Source organism: Chionomys nivalis, chromosome X (genome assembly GCF_950005125.1).
Source record: "Chionomys nivalis chromosome X, mChiNiv1.1, whole genome shotgun sequence".
In the NCBI taxonomy this organism is placed as follows: domain Eukaryota; kingdom Metazoa; phylum Chordata; class Mammalia; order Rodentia; family Cricetidae; genus Chionomys; species Chionomys nivalis.
Window position 1 is genome coordinate 73,945,359 of NC_080112.1, and position 19,686 is coordinate 73,965,044.

The 19,686-nt window shown below is 39.5% G+C and overlaps 1 protein-coding gene across 1 annotated transcript in view; it reads right to left on the reverse strand.

Annotated features, from left to right (window-relative positions):
* The window catches only part of Zdhhc15 (zinc finger DHHC-type palmitoyltransferase 15), a 114,428-nt gene that overhangs the window by 80,080 nt on the left and 14,662 nt on the right, over positions 1-19,686 (reverse strand). Inside the window, exon 2 of the mRNA XM_057760415.1 lies at positions 9,347-9,373. Coding sequence (XP_057616398.1) covers positions 9,347-9,373 — 27 coding nt within the window. The remainder of the gene's footprint in view (positions 1-9,346; positions 9,374-19,686) is intronic.

A 19,686-nucleotide genomic window follows, 5' to 3' on the forward strand; every position in this document is an offset into this window, starting at 1 on the left:
CTGCATGCAAATGGATAGAACTAGAAAAAAACATCCTGAGTGAGGTAACACAGACCCAGAAAAATGAACATGGTATGTACTCACTCATAAGTGGATACTAGATATTGATCCTATAGTTCATGATCCTAGAGAAGCTAAGTAACAAGGTGAATCCTAAGAAAAACATACATTGATCCATGTGGATGGGGAAATATACAAGATCACCTAACAATATTGGGAGCATGGGGTGGGGGGAATGGGAAAGATGGAAGGGGAAGAGGAAGGGAGGAGGGGAAAGGGGAGAAGAACTTGAGGGAATGGGATAGTTGAGATGAAGGAAGGACAGAGATGAGAGCAAGGAAAGAGATATTTTGATTGAGGGAGCCATTATGGGGCTAGCAAGAAACCTGGCACTAGAGAAATTCTTAGGAATCCACAAGGATGACCCCAGTTAAGACCCAAAGCAATAGAGGAGAGGGTGCCCAAACTGGCCTTGCCCTGTAGTCAGACTGATAAATAACTTAAATATCACCATAGAAACTTCATACAGCAATCGATGGAAACAGAGGCAGAGACCTGCATTGGAGCACTGGGCTGAGCTCCAAAAGTCCAGTTGAACAGTGGGAGGAGTGAGAATATGAGCAAAGAGGTCAAGACCATGATGGGTACACCCACTGAAACAGTTTATCTGAGCTAATGGGAGCTCACCAACTCCAGTTGGACAGGGAAGGAAACAGCATAGGATCAAACTAGTCCCTCTGAATGTGGGTGACAGTTGTATGGCTGGGGTAGACTGTGGGACCAGTGGCAGTGGCACCAGAATTTATCCCTACTACTTGTACTGGCTTTTGTGGAACCTATTCTCATTGGATGTATAACTCGCTCAACTTAGATATATTAGGGAGGGCCCTGGACCTTCCCCAAAGCAATGTCCCTTACTTTCTTTGATGAGTGGATTGGGGGGAGGGTAGAGGAGGGAATGGGAGGAAGGGAAGGAGTGGGAACTGGGATTGGCACGTAAAAGGAAAAAAAGATAGTATGTATTCTGTTTTAAAAAGTAACAAAAAAAGAAAAGATAAGTAAATAAAGTTTAAGCTACAGTAAAAAAAAAAGAAAGAAAAAGTGCATACTGTGTGACTCGCTATATCACAATACAGCTTCCTTGACAAGATTTTTTTTCTTTTAAATTTTATTTTATTTTATTTGGGGGTGGTGTAAGGGCAGAGGGAAAATATGAAGGGATGAAGAATATGAATGGGATTGGGGTACATGATGTGAAATCAATAAATTTTTTAAAAAATATTTGCATGTATTACTAGAGAGCATAAAATGGTAAGTAAAAAACTAGGTCACAGAACCATAGGAACAGGGTTTCCAAAGTATAAGGAAAAACAGCTATAGGAGTACAAATCAAACTAAAGAATAGCTAGTGCTCTTTAACCACTGAGCCACTTCTACACTTTCTTTGTCTTCTTAAGAAAAAAACAGCAATTCTTATTGGAGTGAATATTTCATTTCGGCTTAATCTTCATTTTCCCTAATAGTCACAATGAGCTTTATAAAATGTACCCACTGAAAATTTGGCTGTCTTCTTTGGGAAAAATGTCTATTTAGATCTATTTCCCATTTTCAAACTGATTCTATTTGGGATTTTACCTTTCTAAAAATTATTTCTTATGTATTACAGCTATCAAGCATTGAGCAGATGCATAGCATGTCTCTTTCAAAAATCATGCATTATTAAAAACTCTACCTGGGCAATGGTGGCAAATATATAAAGAACTCAAGAAAATAGACTGTAAAAAACTAATCAACCCAATTATAAAATGGGGCACTGAGCTGAACAGAATTCTCAACAGAAGAAGTTCAAATGGCTAAAAGACACTTAAGGTCATGCTCAACTTCCTTAGCGATCAGGGAAATGCAAATCAAGACAACATTAAGATACCATCTTATACCTGTCAGAATTGGTGTAAAAAACACCAATGATAGCCTTTGCTGGAGAGGTTGTGGAGTAAGGGGTACACTCATCCATTGCTGGTGGGAATGCAAACTGGTGCAACCACTTTGGAAAGCAGTGTGGTGGTTTCTCAGGAAATTCGGGATCAATCTACCCCTGGACCCAGCAATACTACTCTTGGGAATATACCCAAGAGATGCCCTATCATACAACAAAAGTATATGTTCAACTATGTTTATAGCAGCATTGTTTGTAATAGCCAGAACCTGGAAACAACCTAGATGCCCTTCAATGGAAGAATGGATGAAGAAAGTATGGAATATATACATATTAGAGTACTACTCAGCAGTAAAAGACAATGACTTCTTGAATTTTGCATGCAAATGGACGGAAATAGAAAACACTATCCCGAGTGAGGTAAGCCAGACCCAAAAAGAGGAACATGGGATGTACTCACTCATAATTGGTTTCTAGCCATAAATAAAGGACATTGAGCCTATAATTCGTGATCCTAGAGAAGCTAAATAAGAAGGTAAACCCAAAGAAAATCATATAGTCATCCTCCTGAATATTAACCTTCATCAGGCGATGAAAGGAGACAGAGACAGAGACCCACAATGGAACACCGGACTGAAATCCCAAGGTCCAAATCAGGAGCAGAAGGAGAGAGAGTATGAGCAAGGAACTCAGGACTGCGAGGGGTGCACCCACATACTGAGACAATGGGGATGATCTATCGGGAACTCAACAAAGCCAGCTGGACTGGGTCTGAAAAAGCATAGGATAAAACCGGACTCGCTGAACATAGCAGACAATGAGGACTGCTGAGAAGTCGTCAAGAACAATGGCACTGGGTTTTGATCCTACTGCACGTACTGGCTTTGTGGGAGCCTAGGCAGTTTGGATGCTCACCTTACTAGACCTGGAAGGAGGTGGGAGGTCCTTGGATTTCCCACAGGGCAGGGAACCCTGACTGCTCTTCGGGCTGATGAGGGAGGGGGACTTGATTGGGGGAGGGGGAGGGAAATGGGAGGCGGTGGCAGGGAGGAGGCAGAAATTTCTACTAAATAAATAAACAAACAAAAAACCATATCATTGGCTGGGGACACAGTTCAGTGGCAGAGTTCTTTCCTATCATGTCCTGGGTTTAATCCTCAATGCCATAAAGACACAAAGTTTAATGTGTGCGGTGGTTTATAAGTGAAGATCTCAACACTTGGCAGGCTGTGGTAGGAGGATCGTACATTCCAGGGCAGCTTGAGCTATATACCAAGATTCTGCCTTGAATAATTGATTAAAATATTAAACAATAGCTCGGCAGTGGTGGTGCATGCCTTTAACCTCAGCAATTAGGAGGCAGAGGCCGGCAGATCTCTGTGAGTTCGAGGCCATCCTGCTCTACAGAGTGAATTCCAGGACAGCCAGGACTACACAGAGAAATCCTGTCTTGAAAAGCCAATGATGATGATGATCATAATAACAATAATGAAAAGAAAAACAGTACTCAGAAAACTGCTCAAAATAATGCTGAGATTTCTCATAAGGTCTTTTCTCTTAGCTCTCTCTTGCAATCCTGGAATATTTTAATGTATCTGCTATAAATTAAGATTAGCATAACTGTGAAACTGACACAAAGCAGATATTTCCATGCTCTGGGTTTTCAAGCCATTCAATTGAGCTATTGTATCAGTTTTCTTAGGCTGCAATAAGATATTACAGACTAGATGCCTTAAACAATAGAAATTAATTTTCTCATATTTCTGGAGACTAGCCAAGACAAGGTATCAAAGGAGTTGCTTCCTTCTCAGGCCTTTTTCTCTGGCATGTACATAGCCATCTTCTTCCTCTGTCTTCAATATGGTCTTCTTCTATACCCATCTGTGTCCAAATTTCCATCTATTTTGAGGACACCAATCATACTGAATTTGAGCCTACTCCAGTGAACTCATTTTAACTTAATTACTTCAAATAAAGTTATATTCTGGAGTTCAGGGAGGTAGACACCATCCATCAATTTTGGGGGGGACTCAAGTCCACAATAGCTTTAATATTTATAAAGTTCAACCATTTTTGAGAAGGTAAGTAATTGCAATCATTTAACTTTAAGGAAGAACCCAGAGAATTTAGAATGCAAACCTTCAAAAATCTAATGAATCTGCAGAGGATGCACTGAACTTTTGTTTACAATGATTAATGGTGTTTTGCAAAGATGAGCAACTGTGAACAGTGTATTACTTTTAATTATAATTGGACCGAATGATGGATCATTCCTAATGTGCATGTCATTCTTAAGTTTATCTTTAGCCTTACTTCATTCTTGGTTCTTATTAAATTTCTACTTGTTAGCTTATCTCTGATCCTTGTACTGGTTTGTTTTGTGTGTCCACTTGACAAAAGCTAGAGTCATCAGAGAAGAAGGAGCCTCAGTTGAGGAAATGCGTCCACAAAAACCAGTTGTAGGGCTTTTTCTCAATTAGTGATAAATGTGGGAGGGTCTAGCCCATGGTATGGTACCATCCTGATGTGGGATTCCCCTCTGTATGCTATGAATATGTTTTATTACCACTGGTTAATAAAGAAGCTGCTTAGGCCTATGGCAGGGCAGAATAGAGCTAGATGGGGAAAACTAAACTGAATGCAGGGAGAAAGAAGGCAGAGTCAGCCATGTAGCTTGTGAAGGAGAAAGATGCAGGAATCTTACTGGCAGGGCACAGCCTCATGGTGATACACAGATTAATAGCAATGGGTTAATTCAAGATGTAAGAGCTAGCAAGGAATACACCTAAGCCATTGGCCAAACAGTGTTTTAATTAATATATTTTTTCTGTGGTTATTCAGGTCTGGGTGACTGGAAAACAAAAGAGCAGTCTCCACTTACACCATCCCTGGGCTGGTGGTCCTGGGTTTTATAAGAAAGCATTCTGAGCAAGCCAGGGAAATCAAGCCAGTAAGCAGCTCCCCTTCAAGGCCTCTGCATCAACTCCTGCCTCCAGGATCCTGCTCTGTTTGAGTTCCTGTCCTGACTTCCTTCAGTGATGAAGAGTGCTGTTGAAGTGTAAGCCAAATAAACCCCTTCCTCCCCAACTTTCTTTTTGGTCATGGTGTTTCATCTCAGCAATAGAAACCCTAGCTAAGACAATCTTCATTTCAGGGTTAGGAAAGGGAAAAATTTGCAATTAAGATCTTCAACATAATATCATTGTAAGGAAAAGCATCTTTATAATATACTTATAAAAGCAAAATAAATATATTATTATCATTTTTTAGTATAAAATAAGATAGGGTGTTATGTCTTTAAAATTTTTTCAGAGTCCTGAAGCACCAAAGTTGATACAGTATCTGTAATTATTGTTCTGTCTCTTTAAGAGACAAGCCACGTCCACTCCTTCCCCCATTGGCTGAGGCAGGATTATCTTCAGCTTCCAGCTTGAGCTCTCTCTTTTCTGTCTTCCTCTCAGAGAGGCAGCTTCTGCCTCTCTCCCCACTTCTCCCCTTTCCCCCCACTTCTGTCTCTCTCTTCTCTCCTTCTCTCTTCTCTCTCTCTCTGCTCTTTTCCCCTTCTCACTTCCCCCTCCATAACCCCCTGAATAAATATCCAACCTCACTCTGCATGGCGTGTCTATCCATGTCTCTGTCTGTTACGCTCCCGCCATGTGTCTCCCTGCCTGGGACCAGCCACTGCTCTGGCACAGGCAGCCATCTCTGCCTGGGACTGGCTGTTCTCAGGGCCCGCTGCCTGCTGCCATATGACCCACTGGGACCTACAGCATTTCTGCTGCCTGCCGCCATGGGGATCCTGCAGCATTTTTAATTTTTCCATTACAGTATCTATCATTGTGATATTTGTTGCAGATGACCTGGACTTTAGCCTCTATTCTTTTTCACAAGAATCAACATTACTTGGGACTGGAGACGTGGCTCAGAGGGTAAGAGCATTGCCTGCTCTTCCAAAGGTCCTGAGTTCAATTCCCAGCAACCACATGGTGGCTCACAACCATCTATAATGAGGTCTGGTGCCCTCTTCTGGCCTGCAGGTATACACACAGACAGAATATTGTATACACAATAAATTAATAAATATTTTAAAAAAAAGAATCAACATTACTAAGTAAAAATATTTTATTTCTTTAAATCTCAACTGTTCTACAATATGAATATACGAATTTTGACCATCTATTCACAAGTGGAATCATGAGGAATTATCGTCCTGGAATATGGCATACTTCTTAGAAGAACCTTCCAGTTCCTTTCCAATGTTAGTACCAGCAATTATTATCATCAGACAGCAATAGTACCTACTACTACTTCTATTTATCATATACCAGGCACAATGCTAAATTATTTGCTCAGAATATTCATAGAAGGTAAGTGTTATCTTCATTTTACAAAAGAGGAAAGTGAAACCTAGTTTAATTTCCCCATGTCATATACATGGGAAGTGGCAAAGTCAACTAATCCCAGGAAGGTCTGACACCAAAGTCTTACTTATCTGTTAATGTTACAAGTCTCCTAACTTCTAAAGCACTGTTAAAAAAGAATTTTGAAATTTTAAATTTACTAGGCACATTATTGGTTTCCTGGGGCTTTAGGAAACTAAACTTGGATGGTTTACTGTGGAGCCTATTTCCACATTGTCCAAAGGTCAGAGAATTGGAACTTACCTCTATTCCTTCAAGGTTTGTGTTTCTACCTCAAACAAAGGTCCCACCTAGATTTAGAGCAGAGAGTTCTGCTCTTGCAAGGTTATCATCAACAGGTGTGGCTAATATCCAGACCTTGTATTTAAGGAATAGAGAAGTAGATATGCTTCTACCTCAAACAAAAGTCTAAGGATTCAACTAATTTCCAGCCCCATTTATGGAGATAACAATGGATTTCTCCCAGGGAGTGGTTTGCCTACAGAATGTTTTGGTCTAGGATGTGGGCGTGACTTGTTTTTTTCTAGCAACAGAATGTTTAACTATGGAAGTAGGCTATGCCCTTCAATTGGTATGTTCATTTCCTTGTATCATGTTAATGCAGGTTTCTTTCTTTCTTTCTTTCTTTCTTTCTTTCTTTCTTTCTTTTTTTTTTTTTTTGTCTTATTCCTACATTTTGGGGCCAGGGGTATTTTAAGCAATTGGAAATTAATTCGGGTGAATTCCAGTACTCACTGAAATTCCCTGCTGATACTATTCTGTTTCTCCATTTTATTATTTTCATTTGCATCTTCATATTCTTTGCTATATTTCTAAATCCCCACGCCTCTACCCTGGCAAGTATTTTTGTTTTTGTTGAGTCTGGTCCCTGACAGTTTATAAAACAGAAATGTATTCCCTTAAAGTTCTGGAGTATACTCTTGCTTAAAACTCCAGTACCAAATGCTTTCTTGCTTTTCTCTAACTTCTTTTGGTTGCAGATAAACTTCAATGCTCCTTCAAGGGCACCATGACCACTCTTCCTCCTGACAGTGGGTCTTTTATCTTTCTACAAATGCAAATTTCCTTTAGAACACAAATTACTGAGACTTAGACTAATCTGGTATGACTTCATCTTGACATGATTACACACATGACCCCAAATTCTATTACAAATAATGACATGCCCCAAGATTTCAAGTGGCCATGAATTTTGCTGGAAGACTATTTAACCCAGTATAGGAGCCATAAAGTGGACCAAGAATACAAACCTTTTCCAGTATGTTTGACTATAGTTTTCTTCAACTTTGGAGACAATAAAAAGTCATGCAATTTGGAGATTTCCTTTCTGCCTGACTGTCATGTTACTTATTTAATTCTACTTTAAAGATTCAGTGTTACTGGAGACAAGTCACAAATTTACAGAGTTTTTAGGGACCTCAGATAGTCATTAGCTTACTGTGTATAGCAAGTCTGCTTTGTTAGGTGTTAATGTCGCTGTTGTTACTCTTTTACATCAGGATTTCTAACAAGCAGACTAGCTACAGATATTTATTAGTTTACAGTAGTGCCTTGAGATGCCAAAGTGCTGCTACTTTTTATAGAAATTAAAGTTCAAAAAAGGTGAATTACCCAATGAAGGTCACAGAGCTAGCAAATGGCACAGCTAGATCTCTAACCTATACCTTCTGTCTCCTAAATTCCACTATACCCCAGTACAGAATGTAGATGCAAAATCTAATGTCATTGATTACTGTGTGGATAAATTTAAGAATTGTCAGGGGAAAAGAACTTTGGATTCCTAGAGTCAGAAGAGACAATAAAATTATACATTTTTGTATTAGCAAGATACAAAGCACAATAAGTTATTATTATTTGGAATAATAAGAACATTGTTATGCTTTTCATGGTAGAATATCACTTAAGTTAACCCCATCCAGCTGGTATTGAAAGTTTGTAATGGAAAATATTTATAATTATTTAGTATTTATACAAGATGATTTCTGACTGTAAGAACCATACATAAGAATGGCAACTTAAGACTTGCTCTATTGCTGTCACAATAACAGTACATGTTTATTGAGCTTTTAGGATGTGCTCTGTTCACCTTTGTTCTAACTGCTTTATGTGCAATTAAACTGTCTTCATAACATCTTCACAAATTAGGTAGTATTATTGCTTCTATTATGTATGCAAATAATAGGATGAGGGTAAGATATTTTATTAGGAAAAAAAAAAAGAACCAAGCTGTAAATTCAATCTGGCTCTAGAGTCCACACTTTTAAGTACTATTATCCATTGTCTTCCATTCCTACTGCTCTGTTATCCATGTTAAATGACCAATAAATAGCAAAGCAGAATGGTAACACAGCAGATCTTGAATGCTGGGAAGGTCCATGAATTCTAACAACAAACTCTCATGAAATGAGAATTAAAAGTGACATTATAAACTACACTATATATACTCTGGACCTTACTTATAATATAGAGCTAATTGTTCATGGAGACTTATGATTCACTTACACATTTTAAATGCAAAGTGCCTCAGTGTTTTTAAAAAATGTATGTAGATCAAGCTAAGATGGTGATGATCTGTTGAGAGGAGCACAAAAATATACAGGAGCTGTGATGGTCAAGGTCTGTGGGATCCTCACTCTATATCTTAGAGAGGGGATGGTTTGGGAAGAAAGATCAGGTATCTAGAACAATAATGGCAGAACAAGAGAGAGCTTAGGAGTCACTGTGGAAGATAATGTGATTACCTGTGTCCATCTCATGATGAATCTTGATCATTTCTAATTGCTATTTTATAGCCAAAAGGGCCATCAAAAATATGATTTGCTCTATTTCTGAGTAAGCTTCATTTAATAAATCACCCTAATTGTTCTAATAAACCAAGTATATTTTTGGTAAAGTTGCTCAGTTTATAGACTTTATATAATTCGCTTTTTGAAAAAGAAAAGGATACATAATACATTTCTAACCAACACAGTTCACAATACACACTTACCTTTTTCTACTGGGCTCAAAACAGTAACTGTGGACAGAAAAGAAAATGGGAGATAGAAGAGAGGACAGGGGAAAAAGAGAGAGATAAAAATTAGTGAAATTGATGACAAAGCTATATCCCAGTTAACCCACTATGAAAAATATCATTAACCTGAAAGTTCTCTGCTAGGGATATAGGCCAACTGGTAAATGTGTGCCTAGCTTCCTTTCACTCCCCAGCACCACATAAAACTGAGAATGATGTTGCATGCCTGCAAACTTAGAACTTGGGAGGTGGTAGGAGGAGGAGTTGGCTGACAGTAGAGATCATCTGCAGCTACAAAGTTAGTTGAAGGGCGATGTGGAAAGAAAGAAAGAAAGAAAGAAAGAAAGAAAGAAAGAAAGAAAGAAAGAAAGAAAGAAAGAAAGAAAGAAAGAAAGAAAGAAAGAAAGAAAGAAAGGGAAAGAAAAGTATTTTAATATATCTAACTTATTGAATCTCATAGCTTAGCTTGCATGACCTACTGTGCTGGATAGTTTCATGTCATCTTGTCATTTGGGAAGAGGTACTCTCAATTGAGAAAATACCTCCATAATATAGGGCAGTAGACAAGCTTGTAGAGCATTTTCTTAATCATTGATTGGTGGTGGAGTGCCCCGGCTATTGTTGGTGGTGCCATCCTTGGGCTGGTAGTCCTACAACTGGTTGTTATAAGAAAGCAGACTGAGCAAACCATGATGAGCGAGCCAGTAGGTATCACTCCTCCATGGCCTCTGCATCAGCTTCTGCGTACAGTTTCTTGTCCTAATTTCCCTCAGCAATGCATGACAAGCTATAAGATAAAATAAACCCTTGCATCCATAAGTTGATTTTTGGTCATGGTACTTTATCACAGCAATGGAAACCATAAGACACCTATCTTATACATCCTTAGAATATTTAGGTAAGCTACCATTGGACAAAAGTCACCTAATAAAAAGTCTGTTTACAATAAAATGTCAACTAGCTTATGATTCATTGACTACTGTTCTGAAAGCAGTAGAGTTGGGACTAGATTCTAGTCTCCAGAGACTTCCCCATATACTACATCTAGCTCCTCCAGCCATCCCTTGCAGGTTTACTGTGAGTTATGTATCACTCCTGTTTAAAACACCATCATACAAATGGGACATAGTCCCATCACCATCTGTGTGTACTTGATGATAAGGCAAGCAGAATTCCAGTCTTAAATCATTTTTGGTTTTTTTTTTTTTTTTTTTTTGGTCAGAACAGTTAAGAGTGAGAGAAATGGGGGATGGAGTCAAAACAGTGAGCAAGAACATATTTTAGATGCTATTTCTTCAGGCCTTTCATTAGTCATACTTTTTCCTTCCCTTTACACACAAGCTTGTGGTTTTAAAATTATTCTTTGAATGAACATTTGAGTTTTTTCTAAATGATACATTTGGTCTGTGTTAAAAATCCGATAACTTGATTTCTTCTTTTCTCTTAATATGTGGGTTTGTACAGATATGATACAGAATTCTATTCAGCTGAAAAAAAAATGAAATCATGAAATTTGCAGGCAAATGGAAGGAACTGGAATATAATATGCTGAGTGAGGTAACCCAGAAGCAGAGAGACAAATACTGCATGCTCTCTTTTAATTCTTGTTACTAGTTTTGAATCTTCAGATTTGCATATATAACTTGAGTAACAAAAAGTCAAGAAAGTAGAAAAAGACCACTGAGGAAGGGAGGAGGAGTACAGAGAGAGGACTAGTAGCGCACAGGCGCTGGGAAGGGTGCAAAGAGAAAACGGGGAGGGGCTTGATGCAGTAAGGACAGGTAATGCAGAGGGAAAGGGAGGAAAGAGAGATAAAGAACACTAAGAATGTTTGAAAAACCCGTAAGAAAATACATTATTTTATAAGCTTATTTAAAATGCATTATATGTTGGGCGGTGGTGGCGCACGCCTTTAATCCCAGCACTCAGGAGTCAGTATAGGATATATTGAAAACGAGTCACCCAACATAGGAGTGAGAATGTTCTCCCAAGAGCCACAGAGTATCTAACAAAAATCCCCCCAGGGCCAGGAGATCCCTCAAAACAATATAGGTTATTTCCATTCCCCCTGATTACCTCCCACAACTTGAAGGCATGGCCCTATTGCTGAAGACACCATGCACTTTGGTTACAGTCCCGACTTGGAAGCCTCCTCTCTTAATGGCTAGTTCTCAGTGTATCCAAAGGTGCTATGCAAGCTGCCTAGGGAGAAAAGTTATTAAGAGTCTGACCCAGTTGTCAACCCGAGAACCACAATAACAAATGAACTGACAGGATTTCCCAATAGTGCAAAAGTGGCAGTTAGGTCTGAGGACTACCAAACAGTTGTCTGATTGGACTTAAGACCCATTCAGGAGGAGGTAGCTAATTCCTGTTTCTGTAAACCCAGTCAAGAGCCTGTGCTTGCAGAAGTCATAACCCTAAGAAATAACCTACTATCATTTTTTAGAATCAATACAGCTTCAATATTTAGATTTCTACTCAAAGATAAGTGTACCTCTCAGCCCTTATCAAAGAAGCATCTTTTATCAGCAGAGGGGGAGTATTACAGAGATCCACACCTGACCAAAGAGCAGAGAGCAACTGACTGTTGTATGCCTACACCCAACTGGAATATCTACAACACAACCCCTATAACTAAAGTTTGGGGATCATTGTAGAAGAGGGGCACAAAGACTGTAAGACTCAGAGGACCAGAACAACTGCAGGGAGAGATAGTGTTCCTGACATGACTGGGGTGCTGCACCCATATACTCTAAATATGGTTGCATAGGACCTTCACAGTGGACATGGAAATGAGGATACAGGAAATTTTCACAAGGCTGTTGCACATCTAGATGAAGAGCCCCAGGCAGTCAACAGCTGCTAAAGGAGAGAGAATTAGCTTTCCTCAGAGATGAGCCCCTTGATAACAAATTTCCCAATCCTAAGTGGTCACTTCTAACCATACACATGTACATGCAGGCAACATTAACTAGAGTCATTATTTGTAGTTGGTTCTTTTTGTTTTTACACTTTGATCTTTGGGGACTTGCCACAGAACTCCCAAATAAATACACAGAGACTTATTCTTACTCATGAATGCCCGGCTTATTTCTAACCAGCTTTTCTTAAATTATCCTGTCTACGTTTTGCCTCTGAGCTTTTACCTTTCTCTAGTCTATATACCTTTCTTTACTTCTTACTCCGTGGCCTGCTGTGTGGCTATGTGGCTGTCTGGCTGTTCCCTGGTAACCTCCTTTCCTTCTCCCTTTCTCGCTCCCTTTGTTTTCTCTCTCTCCTATTTATTCTCTCTGCCTGGCAGTCCCACCTATTTCTCTCTTCTGCCTAGCTACTGGCTGTTCAGCTCTTTATTAGATCAATCAGGTGTTTTAGGCAAACAAAGTAACACAGTTTCACAGAGTTAAACAAATGCAACATAAAAGAATGCAGCACATCTTTGCATCATTAAACAAATGTAGCACAACATAAACAAATGTAACACATCTTAAAATAATATTCCATAACAATTTTTTGTTTTGCTTTGCTTTTGGTGTGTACACAACAGCAATAATTATCAAAAAGGTCATGAATTGTAGGGAATATGGGAAGGGGACACAGGAGGAGCTGGAGGGGCCTATAACACCAGTTCCAGGGGGATTCTAGCCTTCGTGGGCACATGCACACATATCATGAGTGTTCACACACAAACACACACATATACAAACACATCCTAAAAACGTGAAAATCTTAAAGAATGAAGTGAGTAAGAGGGGAGTTGCCTGGAGACTAATACTAGTGAAGATTAATTGTTCTTTGGTACATCAGGTGGATTGCTCTGGTTCTCATTTACTTATCTTTAAGTGAAACTCATAAATAAAGCTGTACTTATTAGTGAGGTACCATGTAATGTATGGTGCATGTATATGATATGTGTTAAGTCCAGGTAAACAGATTTATGAATTCTTTATGCATAATTGCTTTTAAGTTAATTGGAGGCCCTACTTCACTTTTTTTTTTTTTGGCCATTTACTACAAGACTATGGGTGAGGGAAGTTCACTTGTTGGTAATGGAATGAGACAATGTATATACAGAAGATGGAGCACAGGCAGCTTTAAGTAACTGAAAGACAATTACCATGTAATGAGATTAGATCATTCAATCCACATGCAGAAGGAAGTAGATGGCCTAAACAAAACGAACTCAATAGCATTTTTGTCTGGTTGTTCTCTTACTTGTAGGCTTTCCAATTTTGTGTTTTTATGGATTTTGGTGTGTGTGTTGTGCTTTTATTTTCTTTCTTTTTTGTTAATTCTGATTTGTTTGTAGTTTTGCTGTTTGAAAGAAAGGGGAGGGGAGGGATAAAAATATAAGGAAATTCTGGGAGAAGTTGGAGAAAAGGAAACCGATCCAAACACATTTTCAGAAAAATTATTTTTCAATATAAAGACACTAGCTTCAGAAAATGAAATACAAAAAGGAATAAAAAATATCTTGTTAATAATTGTATATGGATAATATGCTGAAGTGGAAATGTTTTCATATATTAGATTAAATAAATTCAAATTAAATAATAAAATATTAATTAAAAATTAATTTCACTTGTGCTTTTTAGCTTTGTTTCCTTCTAAAATTTTAAATATCACCACTATTGTTATGTTTCTATTTGGCAACCATGACACAGAGTTTCTTCCATGCTCTCTCGACCACATTTGTTGATTATCCCATTAAGCCCCATGTACTCCACTTTTTGAAATTTGTCTTCATGTCCAGTTACAAACAATCAGTAAGTACAGAAGAGAAATGAGAACAAAAAGCTGTTCGATGCTAACTGCAGTCCTCTCCTTTCCTAATAGTCAACTGAAATTTGAAGAAACAGCAGTTATAAACTTGTCTAACCACATCATTCTATAACCATGCATGGCAAATTCGTCATTGAATTAGCTAACTGTACATTTATTCAAGAGATTCCTCATAAGAGATTCATTTTGCAAAAGTTTCAGATGACTCTTACAACACCCTCATTTCAATTATGACTAGAATGTCTTAGTCTCTAAAAAAACTCAGTTCTGTGAAAATAAGTGTCATGATCTTTTAAAATACGGTATTTTCCCCTCAAAAGTTTGTAACTCTTAACTGGAAAATTTGCAAGAAAGGATTTTTCCCTTATATTGATTGGTTCTTTAAAGAGTTTCAGGTGTAAAAATACTTTTGAAATCAAGTTCATTGTCGAGCTCGCGTCCAAATGTCTTCTCTTCGGCCGCATTTTCAAGTGTTTGTAATCCCGAGCTCACTCCTTTTGTCAGCTGGTGGCCATTGTTCACCTTTGTGCTGCAGCTCCTGCTCCCCATGCTCCTCCTTCTCATTGTAGTCGTTTCTCATGTGGTGAACTGCGCTATGCTAATGTGCAGCTTTCAACCGGTATTTGACTTCTGCCTTCTGCGTGTGGCTCATCTAAACTAATCTCATTACATATTGAATCCTGCAGTAAAGCTGGCCGTGCTCCATCTGGAGAACTCACTGTCCTCACTCATCCTTCTGTGTACACACTGTCTCATTCCAGTCCTGACAAGTGAGCTTCTCTCATCCATAGACTTTGGTCTTTTCCACGCTTGGTCAAGAGAAGGTTGACCAAACAGACAGCTGGTGGAAGGAGGCTAATTAAGTGCGACCATGTGTATCACAGAACTGAGAGGGGCGTGCAGACATTCAAAAATGTGATGCCTCTTCTTAAAAGGCTGCAAAAACTCCAAGCTTTTACTTCTAGGTGGACTTCGGAAATTGAGAAACAGGAAGAGGTGGCTTAGGTATAGTTGTAAACAGTCTACTTAACGACGACTAAAGGAAATCCCAACACAAAGCCAATCTGCAAAGACTGAGACATTATACTTTGACACATATATTTTACTCCAAGCATCCATGAAATAGGGAGAGGGTAGAAAGTCCTTGTGTACACAAATAAGCACTAGGAAAACCAGGAAATTTAAACCACAGGCTTATCTCTTCGAAGGAAGTAGATGTTTGTCTGTGTTCCACATGGAATGCTGGGGAAGGATGTAGTTTATGACCTGCTAATCTTTTGCTATCTGTAGGCCAGGCTTCACCGAGTACCCCAGACTATTATGTTTGTTTCTCCCAGATTCTCTCCCTAGACCTAGAGCATTGTTTCTCAGTCCACTATCTGTAGGGCCAGACCACACCTGTATCCCGAAGACTATCATCCCTAAGACTCTTCCTCCCTTAGACCTTGAGAATTTCTTCTCAGTTCATAAAACCCATCCTTATGGGAGATGTCACTTGCGCTTTACAACAGCCTAGGTAACCTCTGTGCTATCCTAGGGTCAGGCCACTCCTGACTCCCACAGGCATTGCATTTACCTCACTCATTCTCTCTAGACTCTTATCTTGAGCATTGTTTCTGACTTCACAGAACCCGTCTTTATGGAAGAAGCCATATGCACTTTCAAAGTTTCATGAGTTTCAATGTAAACAAGTCTTAAATTTTGTTGTACACACAGGATTCAGTCAATTATCATCAGGAAATATACTTATATATGGCTAAAATAAACTGCCTAGTGTCTGGCTTTAGAAGTTTGAACCATTACCAGTTAACTAAGTCACAATGAACCAGATTTCCATCTTGTTTCTCATAGGTCATTTCCATGCTGGCTGTAAGCTTTTGTAGGAACTCCTACACCACAAGCTGAACAGTATTTAAGGAACAGAGAATTGGACAGACCATGGCTGGCAAAGAATATAGTCTTTAAACTATATGTTAGTGTGATGATTTGAATGTACCCAGTAGTTTCAGGCATTTGAATACCTGGTCCCCAAGTTGGTGGTGTTGTTTGGAGAGCCTTAGGAGAAGTGACCTTGTTGGAGGAAGAATGGCATTGAGAGCGTGCTTTGAAAGTTAAATGCCTTGTGCCATTTCCAGCTCACTTGTTCGACTTCCTTCTTGTGAATCAAACTGTGGAATCTTGGTATTCTGCTCCTGCCACCATGCCTGCTGCTTGCTGCCATGTTGCCCACCACAAGTGACTCTCACACCTATGGCACCATAAGTCCAAATTAATCTTTCCTCCTAAGTTGCCTTGGTCATGGTGTTTTTCACAGTAATAGAAAGGTAAAAATACAGTTAGTAAAGTCATTAAGGAGCAAGCAACTCAACAGGAAATAACAGATTCCATAGAAGGAGGAGAATCTGACTTGCAGAGGTACCATCAACAGATAAATGGAAATCAAATAGCTATAAAGAAAATAAAAACAAATATTCATAGGAAATGAATGAACTGGAGTTGATTATGTTCCATGAAACAAGCCAACTTAGAAAGACAAATGTTGCTTATTTTCTCTTACATGCAGAATATAGATTTGAACTTCTATATACCTATATATGTGGAAGCTGGACATAGAGGCACACTCCTTGTATCCTAGCTTTTAGGAGGCTGAGGTAGGTGGATCTCTGTGAGATGAGACCAGCCTGGTATGTATAGTGAGTTCTAGGACAGCCACTGCTACATAATAATATCCTGTCTTAAGAAAACAAGAACAACAACATATATATGGGGGATAAAGTAGAATGAGAGAAGATGGTGAAGTCTAAAGAGATCAAACAGTAGGCTGTAATAAGGTATAGATGTGACATGAAAGCAAGAGGAGGGACTATTTTGTGGGTAAGTGACCAAACAAGAGTAAAAGATTGAGAATTGGGGAGGGTGGTCAAGGGACAAATACAATATAATGACATACTTGTGAAAATGTCACAATGAAACCAAATTCTTTGAGTCCTAACTAGAAATTTTAATAAAATAATATATAAAGAATGCAAATATCTAGAATAAGAAGAGAGTAAAATAATAATAGAGTCTTCTAAGAAAGAAAAGTACAGAATAAGGCAGATTTACCACCACATTCTGCCAGATCTTTAAAGATGAACTATCAACTATTAACAATGATGCTCAAACTATTCCATAAAATAGGAAAATAAGAAACACAACCATTCTCAACCTCATTATGTGAAGCCAGTATTACCTTAGTAACAAAACTAGATGTGTTCTCTGTCTCTTCCCTCTCCCCCTCTCGCCCACACCCACTCTACCCTCCACACACTAAATTTACATAATGAACAAATAACACAAAAATTCTTAATAGAATAAAGGGATGATGCAACATATGCAAGATAATAAGAGTAATACAGAGCATAAACACACTCAGGGACAGAAATGACATAATCATATCAATAGATGAAAAGGCCTTTCACAAATTCAATGTGCCTTCATGATAGCCCCCAGAAAACTATGCATAGAAGGAATATGCCTCAGTATAATACAGGCTATATACAACAAACCCATAGCCAATGTAATACTAAATGTGGGAAAATTTGAAAGCGTTTCTTTTAAAATGAGAAGAGTACCCATTTTCTCCTCTCTTAGTTAACACTGTGCTTGAATTCTTAGACAGAACAATAAGGCAAGAACAAAATAAAAGAGATACAAATAGGAAAAAAAGCAAATTATCTCAGCTTGAAACCACATGAAACTATACTTAAAGACTTTAAAAACTCCACTAGAAAACTCATACATATGATATTTTCAGCAAAGTAACAGGACCTAAAGTCAACATATACAGACTGTAGCTTTTCTTTTTTCTTTTCTTTTGTGTGTGTGTGTGTGTGTGTATGTGTGTGTGTGTGTGTGTGTGTGAGAGAGAGAGAGAGAGAGAGAGAGAGAGAGAGAGAGATTTTTTTTTTTTTTTTGAGACAGGGTTTCTCCGTAGTTTTTGGTTCCTGTCCTGGAACTAGCTTTTCTAGAACAGGCTGGCCTCGAACTCACAGAGATCCGCCTGCCTCTGCCTCCCGAGTGCTGGAATTACAGGCGTGCGCCACCACCGCCCGGCTGAGAGAGAGAATATTACGTGTGTATTCGTGCATGTGTGTGAAGGACAGTGGTCAACCTCAGGTGCTGTTACTATCCACCTTGTTTTTTTGCTTTTGTTTTGAGGCAGGATCCTCTCATTGCCCTTGAGCTCACTAGGCAGGCTGGAACAGTTGGCCAGTCAGCCCCCAAGGACCTGCTTGTCACTGTGTCCACAGTAGTGAATACAGATGTGCATCACTCTGCTCAGATTTCTTTATGTGGGTTATGGTGGCTGAACTTTTTCAGGCTTATGCAACAAGCACTTTACCAACAGAGATACCTCTCCAGTCCACCAGCAGCTTTTCTACAATGAAATTAACCTGGTAAGAACAAAATCAGGAAAAAGACTCCATTCACAAGAGCTTCAAAAATGTAAAGCACCAAGGAAAACACTAACCATATGAAAAAACAGCTACAGCCGGATATGGTGGTGCATGCCTTTAATCCCACACTTGGGATTAAAGATTAGTCGAGGATACTCCCCGGGCTCCCTGCAGGGGCTCTACCCCCCCATACTGCCTCTCTCTTCTTGTCCCACCCAGCTTGCATCCAGAACCCTTCTTCCTTCTGTCCCCTTTCCTCTTTGGGCACATAACACCATCCAGCTCAGTCTGTCTGGCGCTGGGGGCAAATCCTCAGGGCAAGTAGGCAGGCGAGACTTCCTTTGTTTCACTGGCCTGCCTGCACCAACCAAGGTAGGCGCTTTGTTTACGAACTACCCAACCTGCACGGAGATCTGATCTCGGCACCAGGAGAGACAGCAGCGGGGTGAGTTTGTGACCAGTGGCGGCGGAAGCAGCCCTGGACAGGGAACTCTGAAGTTCCTCATCCCCCACCCTATACTCCCCGGGCTCCCTGCAGGGGCTCTACACCCCGCATACTGCCTCTCTCTTCTTGTCCCACCCAGCTTGCATCCAGAACCCTTCTTCCTTCTGCCCCCTTTCCTCTTTGGGCACATAACACCATCCAGCTCAGTCTGTCTGGCGCTGGGGGCAAATCCTCAGGGCAAGTAGGCAGGCGAGACTTCCTTTGTTTCACTGGCCTGCCTGCAACAAGCAAGGAGAGACATCACTGGAGCACCAGGAGAGCTATCACTGCAGAGAGCCATCACTGGGAAGGTACATCAGTAGGCAAGGAGACCTGATACGGTAAAAGAAGATCCATAGGGGAGCATTCGGAGAAAGAGATGGGCAGGCGCCAATGCAAGAATTCACCTAACAATCTGAAAAACTATATGAAACCACCAGAACCCAGCGACCTCCCAACAGGAGGACATGAACACCTTAATCATGAAGAAGTAGATAAAATTGACTTTATGAAAGTGATTGACGCCCTTAAACAACATGTAAAAAATGCCCTTATAGAAATGGATGAGAAGTATAGCAGAAAGTTTGAAGAATTGAGTAAATCAGTGAATG